General features: G+C 42.7%; 1 protein-coding gene and 1 long non-coding RNA gene across 3 annotated transcripts in view; one reads left to right on the top strand and one right to left on the bottom strand.

Moving 5' to 3' along the window:
* LOC123970352 overlaps positions 1–5,615 on the top strand; it is a 14,188-nt gene extending 8,573 nt beyond the window's left edge. Inside the window, exons 2-3 of the long non-coding RNA XR_006824943.1 lie at positions 3,792–3,861; positions 5,456–5,615. This is a non-coding gene — a long non-coding RNA (uncharacterized LOC123970352). The remainder of the gene's footprint in view (positions 1–3,791; positions 3,862–5,455) is intronic.
* Positions 1–14,395, bottom strand: part of glra3 (glycine receptor, alpha 3) — a 74,893-nt gene that overhangs the window by 41,111 nt on the left and 19,387 nt on the right. For both annotated transcript variants that reach the window (XM_046048365.1, XM_046048364.1), the window contains exons 2-3: positions 10,246–10,376; positions 8,344–8,411 (exon numbers count right to left, since the gene is read on the bottom strand). In XM_046048365.1, coding sequence (XP_045904321.1) covers positions 8,344–8,411; positions 10,246–10,324 — 147 coding nt within the window. In that variant the 5' untranslated portion in view covers positions 10,325–10,376. The remainder of the gene's footprint in view (positions 1–8,343; positions 8,412–10,245; positions 10,377–14,395) is intronic.

Below are 14,395 nucleotides of genomic sequence, written 5' to 3'. Positions count from 1 at the left end.
ATAATTAAAGTCGTGAAACGTTGCAGTTTCGTTAGGTTTAGGCACAGAAAGTACTTGGTTGGGTTTAGGCAACAAAAGTACTTGGTTAAGGTTAGGAAAAGATCATGGTTTGGGTTAAAATAGCTATGTATGTCATTTAAGACTTAAGTTAACTAATGTTAATGTCAATTTACCTCACTTGCCTAAATAAAAACATTTAATGTTTTGTTTCGCAAGGGACACAAACCCTGTTCTCCTGCTTCAAGGTCCGGGTTCTGGCCCTCTATCCACCCCAATCACCTCCTTACTTCGTCTTTTCTCTTAAATATCATACTTGCCTTTACCATCAAAAACTGACACAACAGGGCTTCCCTCAATACGTCGAACTATGACGTCAAAGGGATCCCTGGTGCGTCACAAACTGACGATTATGGCTCTTGACCAAGCGTCCATATGTGACGACTTGGGAGTGAGACCGGGTTGTTCGCGCAGGCTCACCAAAACAGAATATTGGGGAAAAAATAGAATAGAATATTGGAAAGACTGGAAGATTGGAAAAACGTTGCCTGGTCCGATGAGTTTCAATTTTAGCTGCAACATTCACGTCATAATTTGGCGTAAACAACATGAAAGCTGGTTCTTGAATATAACAATGAGTTCACTGGAGTCCAGCGGCCTCCACAGTCACCAGATCTCAATCCATTAGAGCCCCTTTGGGATGTGGTGGAACTGGAGATTCGCATCATGGATGTGCAGCCAATAAATCTGCAGCAACTGCGTGATGCTATCATGTCAATATGGACCAAAGTCTCTGAGTGAATGTTTCCAACACCTTGTTGGAGGCAAAAGGCAAAGGGGGTCCGACCTGGTACTAGCAAGGTGTACCTAATAAAGTGAGTGTATATTCCAATTCCAGCTCGTTCCACTGCCCCAAAATGAAATAAAATGATGAAATAAAGACAAATAAAAAAAGAGTGCCGCTTTAAAGAACCATCACAACCAGCTAAGGTGCAGGTAACAACAAATCAGCTAAACTGTTCTACCACATGTTTTTAACTTGAAATGGTTTCTGTGAGGACAAACCAAACCTGTGGTTCACATCTGCATGTTTACTTATATGGACTAAACACTGCTCCCACACAGAAGAGAAAGGATTAAGAGGGATGTAGAGCTTGAGTGAACAAATGAAAAAAGAGAGTCCAACAGTAGTAAATCTGTTTAACGTGGATGGCGTGTACAGACCAGAGTGAACCAACCTGGCTCTAAGCACTGTGTGTGTGTGTGTGTGTGTTCATACAGTGTACATAATGTGTTATACTCAGCATTCAATTCAATTTACGCTGTATCTCTTCTCCTCTCTGTTTTCTCCTCTCTTTCAATGACACAGTGTTAAAAAAGGGAAAACTGTGTCACAAAACAATCAGCATTACCATGAAAATTCTACTTTAATCTAAGGCATGCTGCATAAATATACCTTCACAAAACATTCACACAATCTTATTTTTTGACATGGGAGAACTTGGCTCAGTAGATATACTGCACGTGTCACTGTTTAAATGGGTAAAACTGTGCGTTAGAAAACATGCAGTCATATTAAGTGCCAGACCGTGGGATAGAAGTCAAACAAGTATCACCTGGAGGTAAGTGGGCATTACAGCCACACTCTAGAATGACCTCAGCAGTTTTCCCAAGGTGGTTACAAGAGAAGCGGCCTATTCTACAGTTTGCAGCAGTTAATTCATTGCAGCCACACATTATTATAATTATTATTATTGACAGTAACAATTAAAACCATTTTTTTTTTACACCATTAATCAGTTTATCCATCCATTAATTATATAGATCCTAGCTGTTAATTATTGTTGCTACAGTCATGCTTCCTGGCATGTCAGTAAAACATTTTGAAATGTGTTGCTGATGCAGTGAGGTTATGTTACTCCTCTTTCTAGAGGAGTGGATAAATGAAAAGACAGATGGTGAGAAGTGAAAGGTCTTAATCCTGTGACCTATGGCCCCCATGTCTCTCTCAGTGCTCTCACTCTCTACACTCACTGTTCTTGTCTTTTTTTAAGTTCGCTCCATGCGACTGTTAAAATCACACATCTGACAGCTTTAAATGTCTGTGGAACAACCCGCTACAAGTGTTTACTAACCACTACGAGCAAACTACATACTTAAGTGACAAAACAAAGAATATACACACTTCAATTAATAGTTAAAACAAGAGATTTCGCCCCACTATTTAGATGAGATGTTCATTACTACCAGAGCCTCTGACTATCTCTTACTATCAGACCTCTGCTTAATGCTTTTTTGTGCTGGAACTTTTCATGCTGTCCAACAAAAAGCAATACAGCCTATAAGCCAGAACAAGCTTCTTTTCACTTACGGGCTTGTTTAAGGTACTAATGCTAAAAAAGAAAACTACAGACATCTTCAAAATAAAAAAGTAACCTCTCACACAGACCAGGCCAGTATGACACACTCACCAAGCTGGCACAGTGTTGTGTAAACACATACAGTATACTGTCATGACAAATTCATTGGAGTCTGATAAATAATACAAGTCAAATGTAAGCAAACACACACACACACACGGCATTTCTGTCGGAACAACTCCCAGTGGTGCCAAAAGCACTTAAACCTTGTCGCTTCTATCATTCAGCCACTCATCCATCAATTCATCTTTAGAGAGGCCTCGACTGATCCCAACAATGACAGAAAGTGAAGTAGTGTCAGAGCGTAGTGAAGTGGGAAAATATATCTCTATCTAACAATCAATCACTGGTGTCAATCAGTCAATGCTAACAGGCTAACGCTGAAGCTGCAAACAGCTCTTTCTTCCTTTGAGCGGAGACGTCTACACGGGAGGCGTGGCATGAGCAGCGCATTAGTAGGGCAGCAGCTTCAGTGCCATCTGTGTCTACACAGGATGCGTTCAGGAACAGCACTGAGCGTAGGTCATCTGTGTTTTGGCGGTGCTCCGAGCCTGATACATAATCATTGTAATTACGCTCATAAAATGGAAGAAAAAAGACTTGCAGTGAAAAAATAGGCTCTGTGTCAAGTTTAGTCTGTGCAGGCATTATGCAGCCTGTGTAGAGAGCTCAAAGAATGAATGTAGGAGCGGATCGGTTCCACCAGACGGGCTTGAGAGGGATGAATGTGGCAGAAAGACTTTCTGTGTAGACATGCTGTAAACCTGTTCTGACCAGCTAGTGGCCTATAAAGGCTGCATTGTTTATTTGACCTAATGAGTAGTTGATAAACCAAATATCAAAGCGTTCTTGCTCTGGATGCATGAATAAAATACTGTACATAATAAATTGCAAGTGTGGATGGATGACATCGTGGAAGGAATCACAGCTTCTTTTAACACACCAGTATCTTTGAAGTGCATTCTGTATGTCACAATTTCTACTCGTTTGTCCTAACGCTTACCCCTGGTCAGGGAACCCCGAACAGGTTGGGACAGCTGTGCAGCTCTCCTAAATCCTAGAGGAGACATTTTGTCTAATCTAATGGCAACATACCGTGAAAATCCTTATCCTGGTCTGCGTCCGTGTGTGTGCATAATTTCAATGGAAAATGCAGCTTGTGTGCAGCCTGGACTGACTTCATAACACTTTAAAATATTTGCTGTCAGAGTTACTAAATGTCTTCACTGCACATCTGCTATTCCTGTCTGCTTGTCTGTCTCTTCAGATTTCTATCTCTGTCTGCCTCGCTCTGTCATTATCTTTGCTTGTCAGTGTGTCATCCTGTCTGGCCACATTTTGAAGCTTTTCTTTCTTGCCCTCCTGGTACTGTAGGTGCTAATAAAGAACAGTACGAACAGCTCCTGGTCATATCTTAAATAAAGACAACCCAAATGAAGCAAAGGTGAGTGTTGTGATTCTTAATCCAGAGTCGTCATTTTTTAATTCATGTGAAAATATTTTTGACATTGGGCTTCTGCAGTAGATACGATTAGATAAGACACATATTCTGCTCTTCTGGGCAAGTATATAGAGCAGTTCTATTTCGTATAGGCTTCACCCTCTAAGGCTATCGCTAGTGGGTTTATCCCTCGCGTGCACGTGCAACACTAAAGAGCTTCATGCCCACCAGCTGTGTGGCCATCACAGTCTCACCCTGTGTAGAAATAGCCGGGAGACCTGACATTCTTATTTTTCTTCAGCACTTTTAAGAGCTGCTTATGAACGAGAAGAAGGACTTCCTTGAAGAGGATGATTTCCTCAAGCCAGCTGAAGAGAGGAGGGCAGAATGACGGCAGCGTCATGAGAGTGTGCCGCGTCCGCCTTACAGGCTTCATCCAGCCCGGAGACCTCCATCCCCCGTGTGAGGCTCGTCTCGGGCCGGAACAAGCCGGCCGAGGACTCCCCCTCGGCGTCAGCTGCCTATATTGCGCTGGTCTCTCTCCCGATGAGAGACACTGGTGAGCGGACAACTTCGCCGTGCAGGACGAGGAGGTGTGGCTTCCCACCTACTCGCTAAATGACGCTCTGGGTTTTCTGCTTCCGGACGAGCAGAGTCGGATGAATGGTGGCGTCCTAATGGAGCTCTCCGCCATCATCCAAAGGGCTGCCATCCACAAGCAGCCTCGTCATTGCTCAGGAGCTCGCTCCCCCGGATAAGATGGTTGGGGTTCCTCGCCCTTAGCCAGCTAGCTAAACCCTGTCTGTCCACGTTCCCCCACTATCAGACGCTACCAGGAGGACGCGGCAGCCGACCCCATGACCCTGAGGGCTCCTGTTTCCACCTACGTCCCCTTTACAAAGATGGAGGGATTCACGGACGTGGGCTTCCCTCCCGTGCCCCCCCTCGAGCCCACCCTCACCACCTTCTTCACTGTGAAGCCCGGGCAGACAGTAGCCGGACGGCGTGTTGCCTTTGTGTCACAGCCAGTGTGGCTGTCACTCTGGGGTTTTCTGTGTTTTTAAAGCATTGGGAATCCCTCTAGCATTATAGCTGAATGCACTGGGGGAAGACCTTTAGTAATCTTTTGACCGCTAAGAGTAGGCGTAGTATATAAATAACAGAAAAGTCCAAGTAAAGAGGTGGATGGGTGGGTCAGAAACTGGACTTTCACCAAGGAAACCAGTTTGTTTCCTGTGCGGAAAATAAACGGCAACATTGATTCTTATATTTATTTTACGTAAGTAACGTAGTTGTTATTTCAACCCAACCCATGGTCTTTTCCTAAACCTAACCAAATTGTGACATTTCACAATGTTAACCACTTGTTTTATTTTGAAAGTCTATCCAGAAGTTACATATGTATTATTGCTAACTAAGCCCTACATGTGCAAAGATTATGCTAAAGGGTACCCAGGGCATTAAAAAGTGATGCCAAGGGGTCTTGACCAAGTGTCCATATTTGCTGAGTTGGAAATGAGAATGTGTTAACCAAACAACTCATCAACTTCCTGGTCAAAATTCACCTGCTTTCCTGTTGTCACTTCCTGTGTCTCAGATCTCCTGTGCATCTGCCTGCTTCTCCACATCCTTTACCAACCACCACAGAAAAATACTATCAGACCACACCATCTCAAGCCTGCCTGCCTCTTGCTCTCGTCAGCGCCACCAGCCACCACTTCCTTCAGCATGCTTGTTAATAAACACTGTTAACTTTTGCCTCTTCTGCTGGGTTCTGTGTCTACTCTTGGGTCCACCAACACCAACACACTGAGTAAAGCCCCGAATAGTCAGCCCTCTACACTAAACTATCTTCCATCCGTCGTCAACCGCTTCTCCTGCGTACAGGGTCGCGGGGGGCTGGAGCCAATCCCAGCTCACCACTAAACTATCTTGATTTATTTAACTGGCAGGATTGAGCATCCTGTCAAGGACAAATGTATCTACTTAAAAATATATGTGCGTCTATAACTGCAAAGTGCAGAAAGCCTTTTAAAGGCTGGGAAGGTAAGTTTGAGGAACTCCCTTGTTCCTGAACACCCCCTCACTTCTGGGCTCCTTCCAAAGCCACGGCCCCAAAACACGTGAACACGCGTTGCCGACACCGCTGGAGGACGAGCAGAATGTGACGAGCAGAGAGGAGCGCAGTGCAGCGGCTCACATCAGGGGTAAGAAAACATCTAATTTATTGCCTTTTAGTACTCACTATCTAGCTAGCATGTTAATATTGGATAGGTTTAAAAAGACTGACTTTGATTCAGTGACCAGCTTGCCCCTTCCATGCACCACACATGGCTGACCTTCCTGAACCAGGACAGAGTAACGGACAGTTCAGTCAGGCAGCAGACAGACAGTTTGTAGTGTGGCAGTGTGGAGCACTTGGTCACAGAGTCGTGATACTGAGTTTCTGTTTCTGGAAGCAACTGTTCTCCTGATCCACCAGGACAATACAGAGGTTTAATCCTAGCAGGGTGGAAGATGTAATGTCACTAACTGCTACACAAATAATTCCCTCCACTGTGTGGATGAATGCCTGTACATAGTTTTTGTTTCATTCCCAGGAGGTTAGAGACTGGATAATATTTTCTATCTTTCTTAAATAAAACATTAAAAATGATAAATGCTTTGTCTTTACACTTGCAGCATAAACAATCAAGCAACTATATTTATGTCTTATGTCTGAAATAATGACATCCAAATGTCCTATAACACTTGTTTATTGTTATTATATACTACTAAAACTGCAACCAATAACACAAATAGATTATTTTTAAACATCATTAAAAATAAGTATATACAGGAAGAAAGACAGTCCAGAGGCATGTTGACTGATTATGAAGACAGTTCAGACTTTCCATGTAGCATCGTATCACTGCTGTGGAGATGATTAAATATATCACAGTTACCTCTCTGACATTATTACATTATTACAAAACCAACCATATTACTTTTTGATTTATATTTTGCTGTATCTAGCAACACAGTTGGGGCAGGGACACCTGACTGAACCCCATGTTGACGGGGATCATCAGGTCTCCTGGTTCTGCTTCTAGGCAGCTCCTCAGTAGCAGACAACCGTTGGAGGAGGAAGAGGATGGCGATGAAACTGTAGTCCTTCTCCACCTTCAGTGGACACGGTGGTTGTAATCCAGGCCAGCCAGCAGGGTCCGATCAGCGTATACTGGTGAGAAGCACAGGGTGTTGGAAGACTCCAAATCTACAGGTGACCTGAGGGCACCGGAGAAATAAAACATACAGTATGTTTTACTACTGGTAAAATAAATAATGGCACAACAGCACTAATTACAGTAAAAGATTTTTCACACAGTAGGTTTAGCTATATACAATGTCAAACTATGTAATAAGTAGTAATAAGTAATAGCTTATAGACCAGAAACGCAGATACTTTAGCCAGCGTTGTTTATGTACACTAACATTGAAATGTCTCTCATTAACTACAAAAGCGTACAGCTACATTACCACATTTGTAAAAGAGTAACATTCAGTCAAACAACGCTTACAGACACAATAATATTAAACACACAAACAGATTAGATACAAGGTAAAGATATGTGTAAACACAGTATAACAATAACCCTAGGTGGTGAATAACTAATCCAGCACAGTCTTCACCTACATTGTCTTACTTAATGTCAGCGTGTTTTCCAACTCAGCTGCAGCTCCAGATAATTCATCATCTCTACTCTGGCTTGCTACACCAGCCGGCACTGGTAGCTACCCTTAGCTGAATGCTAAGTATGTAGCTACATTGGCTAGCGATGAAAGTAACAAATTACCAGATTACCTGTCCCGCCAAAATAAAGCGACCACGGTGTAACTTTTCAGTCCCTTGGGGTCCCTCAGTTGTCACCATCGTTGAAAAGCCACGCAGATATTACGTCCGGTCTGACCGCTTCGCGTCGTCAGTTCTGAGAGAGCTGACCGGGTGCGCACATGTGGGCAACTCCTGTAGCAGCCCCAGCCAATCACTGCAGTCCGGATGGAACGAGTGTCTGTGTTTACTGCAGCCCTGAGAGGACTACAGACACCTGGTTTTTATACTCTCTTTTTCAGAGCACCTAACTTTTTAACATGCATTGGTGTATAAAGACAGTTTCAACAAATATGACAAAGTGTTTTGGAAACTACTTGCCTACCCTGACTTTAAGCTCACAAATAATAATACTCGTAATGCTGCTTACTTTTCACCTCTAATGCCCAAACAGTAACATTGCCATGTTTACTATGTCACCAATGGTTTTCGTGGAAATGTTTTAAGTTCAGATCCTTGCAGAAACTGAAAGCACTGTAAGTGGATACCTGTAGATGACTATATATTTTAGATTTTGTTTGATGAAACAAGGTTTATCTTAAACACATTTGTGTACAATGTGTCTGCCTTTAACCTCATTTACTGTAGTTCCATGCAGTATCTCTGTTACATACCATGGTGGTTTCAGCAATGGAGCCAAAGCTGTTGATGAAAATGTTACAGGAAACATTGACTGGAGGACCTGCAGAGTGAAAGATAGAATGATTACAATAGATGCATATATGATATAGGTTCAAGGTTAACTTATTCAGTTATTTAACACATGGTTCGCCAATGAAATGCCCCTTTGTAATACACACACAGGACACTAAAACTGTTCACCTGCTCCACCTCAGCTCCGCTGATGTAGACGTTGTGTGTATTTGTGTCCATTTTCCTACAATCAACGATCAGCACCTTGGTTTTGCTGGCGTTGAGCAGTAGCTTGTTCTCTGTGCACCACTCTTCTAGACTGACGATTTCTTCCTAATGTGAACTGTCAGTCTGTACTGCCTTCGGTCTGTTTGTGATGAAGTCAAATATCCATTTGCAGAGTGTAGTACTCAACTCTAGAGTGCTAGGTTTGCCATCTGTTTTAATGGGGGAGATGTTTTTAATGCTGAGCTGAATTCAACAGCATGCTGATGTAGGTTATTTTCAAGATGTGTGGCCAGTTCTCTGTAAAGATGAGGACACAACAGTTCTAGATCAGCGGTCGACAAGATAGCTGAAATAGATCTCAGTCACGACAGCAACAGTTTCTCACATAATCACTTCCTCTTAAGTGATTGTGTCTACAGAATAAAAGCGCGAGAACGCCTGAGTCTTATTTCATCCATTTTGTTTTCCTGCAACCGGCCAGGAGCAGGCTGGGTAGTATAGACTTGGATTCAAGCTGGGTTACCTTAGCTCTTATCCCGGCTCTCTTACCCCTGTTGCTGGAGACATGTGAACCAGGTGTAGTGGCTGAGCGGTCGTAAGATGTTGTGGGCTGTGATCTTCTCTAGGTCTGCGGCACTTAATCCAATTCCTGTGCTTCGTTTTCCAATTTTGGTGAGGGTATTTCTGTCATAGGTAATACGTGCTTCTATAGATAGTTCATGCTTCAGTAATGCAGGGAAAAAAATAACAACTATAAACAAAAATGTAGTGAAATTTGAAGGAGCTCTTCAGTATCTTCTGTCTTTGAAGCTGTTTTGGGCTGAGAGCTTCACCTGTGACAACACAGTTAGCTGCAAGTAATGTTAGCACAAGTTTCTCACTGTCGAGCATCCCTCCGGCAATATGAGAAATGTATACTTTCTGTACTGTACTGTCTTACATATTGTGTCCCCAAACTAAGCTACCATTTATCGCCAGGAACATGTTCAAATGTTTGTTTTCAATGATATAATAGTGATTTACTGGATGTGTTTTATATTAAATGTGTTTGTTGGTTATCTGTAAATCCTATTACAAAGGACCTGCTCTAAATAGGAAAAGTGCAATGAGATAACTTATGTTATGAATTGGCACCATGTAAATAAATTATATTTTATAATTATAATAATGTAAAGACACTTTTGTGTAAAGCCCCCTCAGAAATGTTGACAATGCTTGCCATGATTGCTAAAAAGCACGATAAAGGAGTATGGAACAATCAAGGAGGGGAACTGAACTGGAGCGTAATAAGAACAGTTACATTTGGATTTCTTTTTGACTGGCTAACCTCAAATGTCCAGTTTGTTAAGTACCTGATTGGAAATGTGCCTGACAAATTCAACACGTTGCTTTGTCTGTTGTCACCTAGGATATGGTAAAAGTTTAAGCTCAAGATCAAGTGAAGTTCCACAACAAAAGGTTTTCATGTTCCCATAAAACGTTTGACATTTGGGAAACAGTGTGCATCCACGCTCACTGCGTTAGAAGATCACAGCTGTGGTGACTGGTCCAAAATCATCATCTTGCTGTTACACAATCTATCCATGTGATTATGAAAAAGTGCCTCACAGGGGAAGTTCACTTCCAGACAAACGTATAACTAGGTAGTTGCATACCTTTAAAGTTTGGCCTTATCCTGGCATCATATCCAGATGTCCTCCCCATCAGCTTGTCCAGAAAATCAGAGGGAGACATTGGGACCTGTTGTGTCCTCGCAGCACTGTCCACCTCCTTACACTGACCCACACTGTCATAGAGACAAAACACAGGCAACACAATAAATCATCTGTGACATTTTCACTGCAGGACGTGAATTGTGCAGCTCTCCTGGTCAACCGATGTAAAGCACCACAGTGAGTCAGTTTACTTACTGTTTATTACAGCCTGGTGTGAGGGTTTTATTTTTGGTTCCTCTCTTTTGGGCCGTGTGTGTGTGTGTGTGTGTGTGTGTGTGTGTGTGTGTTTTGGTTTTGTTTGTCTGTTTGTACTTTCTCTCTCTCTCGGGGAGCAGTCAGAGGGGTGGCATTAATTCTCTGGTTGATACGCCTGCTGCCCGTTAAAGAATCTACACACCTCATCCTGCTGCTCTGAGGCCCTACTTATACCCCGGTTTCACTTTCAGTCTCCGCTGGAACGTTGAGTCTCACATGTGTCCAGGGTTCGAGTTATAATCTGAGCTTCGTGGGGGTCTAACGCAAACACACACACACACACACACACACACACAGCAGTCCACTACTTGCCCCAGACTTCCGTGACATTGCAACAACATTTAAATTTAATCTGAAAAATGCCATCAAAGACTACTGATCAAGGAGAGACCGCAATTCCGCCCTTTATGGCATCATATTAAGGAGTTATTATTTTGAACACTGCTTGCCACCGGCACACAGTTAAACAGATTATCATATGTAGCGTTGTAGCCAACTAATTGTAGGATGCATTATAAAGCCAGTAATATTAAACAAACAAGCAGCAGTCAATACAGAGCCTAATAGAGTTCGGTCACAACTGTATAGCGCACCAAAGTGGCTGATGGTGCAGCGTAGTTCATCAGGAAAACATGTTAATTTAATCTTTTTAATGTAAATAATAGCACTAATTACAATGAAAAATACATTATTTGTGATTCAAAATAAATGACTTAGTGACCCCCACAGATGCAGGATTTTACTGCTTCTATTGGAGCTCAGACCCTCCTCCACTTAACTCGCTTCTGGGTTTCTGGCCAGTGATCCTGACAAGTACAGTTTGAAGAGTGACATGCCGGGGAGAGGGGGGTGACATGCAGCATGCAGCAAAGGGCCACGGATCGGACTCAAACCTGGGCCTCAGCCTTAGTACATGGCAGCCATTCAAGATATGTGGCACTGTTTCAGTAATCTGTTCTGTGGTGTGATGCAGACAGTCAGGGACCTGAATTGTAGGGAACCAGACAGAGAGGTTGAGTCTGGTAGGAAGAAATTGTAATCTGGCTTTTATTGTGAATCTGACAATGTCCTCATTGAATGCAGCGTTCTCAAGACTTGTGATCAGCAGAGGAAAGACATGCGAGTTTTCCCTGAAGTTTCAGTCCAGTGTTGTTGTTGTTGTTGTTGTTGGTGTTGGTGTTGACGGACACACACACACACGTTAATCATGAATCCTCCATGCACGCCAAAGTTAGTCACGGAATTCCACAAGGTTCTGTGCTGGGACCAATCCTGTTCACTTTATAGATGCTTCCTTTATGTAAGTTATTCTTGAACATAGTCAAATTGTAAATACTAGCCTAGTTTCCAATTGCATAAGATAAGATATAACTTTGGGTGCTGATGGGTTCAATTCCCCACTGTGACACATCCACCAATGTGTCCCTGAGCAAGACACTTAACCCTTAGCTGCTCCAGAGGCGTGCGACCTCTGACATATATAGCAATTGTAAGTCGCTTTGAACAAAACCGTCAGCTAAATGAATAAATGTAAATGTATAAATCCCCAATAAGGGAGATTTTGGTTGACATAGCAGCACTAAGGAATATAAAAGAACAGATGCAGTATTGTAGAAGTATTAACACACTATTTACACTATACAAGAAATAATCATTTACAACCAGACAGATATATAATATATAATAATGTTTTATTGAAAATAAGTTGAATTATTTGTAATCCAGTTATTGAAATCATTGTAAATACTAGTTCTGCATTGCTTTATGAATATTTAAATATTAAGAAGAGCAGTTACCTCATATGTCTTCATCATATTTTGTGATATTATAACATCAGCATGTAGTTTGCTGTTGACAAAACACATCTAACTGTAAAAACAATACATTTGATTTTATTTTGCTCAATATGAAATGACAATGACACGATACAGACATAGTATGTTTTATAAATGTACTGTTTGGAATAATTCTCTTCCACTGAATATATTAGTGGCTCTTAAAAGAGCCTTTGTTTTGAATTGACGCTGTTGATAGGTTGAGGAGATATTGGGTCATCAGAGGGATGGTGGAAGGACATTAAGACTATTAACTGCATGTTGCCAGGACACTTCACCTGCAGAGTGAACGCCTTTCTTACAGCCAGTGCTTCTCTTGACTCAGGGCATGTCACCTTTACCACGAACTTCAGCAACGTCAGGTGACGCTCCAAGGATTCTTCTGTACAGTCACCGCTGTAAAGCCAGGATGCCGAAGGTACACTCATCGAAGATCTTCTACTCAGGTGATAAGTTGTGCCTAGGGAATGGCCTCATCCTGCCACTCACCAAGTGAAATGCTTAGTCTCCTACAAAAACATAGGGGTTGGCACCTTCAGCTTCTGGAAGATGTGCACCTGATTAGGTCCAGGGCATCATGGCGGAGGGATTTATTTGCCAGACCAGCTTTATGGAGATGCTGACTTCATTTTCCAGCAGGACTTGGCACCTGCCCGCACTGCCAAAAGTACCAAAACCTGGTTCAATGACCATGGGATTACTGTGGTTGATTGGCCAGCAAACTCATCTGACCTGAATCCCACAGAGAATCTATGGGGCATCGCCAAGAGAAAGATGAAAGACATGAGAGTGAACAATGCAGAAGAGCTGAAGGCCGCCGTTGAAGCATCCTGGTCTTCCATAACACCTCAGCAGGGCCACAGGCTGACAGGATGTCAGCGATTTGTCAAATCAGCGATTTGACAGGACCAGTGGATTCCCTGTAGCTGGGGGTCATTCCTGTGATGCTAGCTAGGCCTGATGGTTGACAGCAGATTGTCAAACTTAGTGTCCTAATTTCCAGTCCATGAGTGACCATGGATGTATTATTAAACTGGATAAAGGGACCCAAAGATTGTACCTATTCAGTTGAAAAGTCATAATAAGAAGAATCATAATTGATGTTGTTTGCTGTTTGAAATGTCCTGTAAACAGTTTTTACACGTCTCTTTTACAGCAGTGCATTTGGGTCAACAGAAAGGATTTTTCACTGCAATACTGGGAAAAATTAGACGCAAAGGGGGGCTGCACACCCTCTCCAGGTCTTAATATACATCCAAAAATTGAGTCAACATGTCTGTAGAGCATCAGAGATTACTGCTATATAAAAGGGGAAATTATCTTAACAAGAGGGACTTGGTCAATTTTATGTACGAGTGTCCTCTGTCCTTCAGATGTAAGTAGACTGCAGAGTCTTGACCTGAGGAGTTAGTCCTTCTGTGTTGAGCCATGCGTTTGTGTAGTGGTTGTTTAGTCTCCCCAATATACAGGTCTGTGCATTCCTCACTGCATTGGACCGCATACACTAGATTGCTTTTCTTGTGTTTGGGTGTGCGGTCTTTGGGGTGATCCAGCATCTGTCTTAGTGTGTTCTTGGGTTTAAAAAACACAGGGATGTTGTGTTTGTTGAAAATCCTCCTGAGTTTCTCTGATACTCCAGACACAGCTCAACACAGAAGGGCCAACTCCTCAGGTCAAGACTCTGCAGTCTACTTACATCTGAAGGACAGAGGACACTCGTTTGAGGACCACCAGGTGCACATTTTAGACAGAGAAGATGGATGGTTTGAAAGAGGTGTCAAGGAAGCATCTACACCAGGGTGGAGAAGCCGTCATTGAACAGGGGAGGGGGTCTACGCCACCACTTATCCCCCACTTACAATGCTGTCCTTTCATCACTTCCCAGGAAACTCAACAAACGTAACCTATTGGCCTCAGGTGAAGATACCAACGATGGTCGTTCAGTCTTGGCCACAGGTAGTCTTAACGACTGTAACGACTGTCGTCACAGCAACCAGGAA

The sequence above is a fragment of the Micropterus dolomieu genome, linkage group LG04 (genome assembly GCF_021292245.1).
Source record: "Micropterus dolomieu isolate WLL.071019.BEF.003 ecotype Adirondacks linkage group LG04, ASM2129224v1, whole genome shotgun sequence".
In the NCBI taxonomy this organism is placed as follows: Eukaryota; Metazoa; Chordata; class Actinopteri; order Centrarchiformes; family Centrarchidae; genus Micropterus; species Micropterus dolomieu.
The sequence above is the reverse complement of the archived record's forward strand: the minus strand, read 5'-3'. Positions and strand labels throughout refer to the sequence as shown.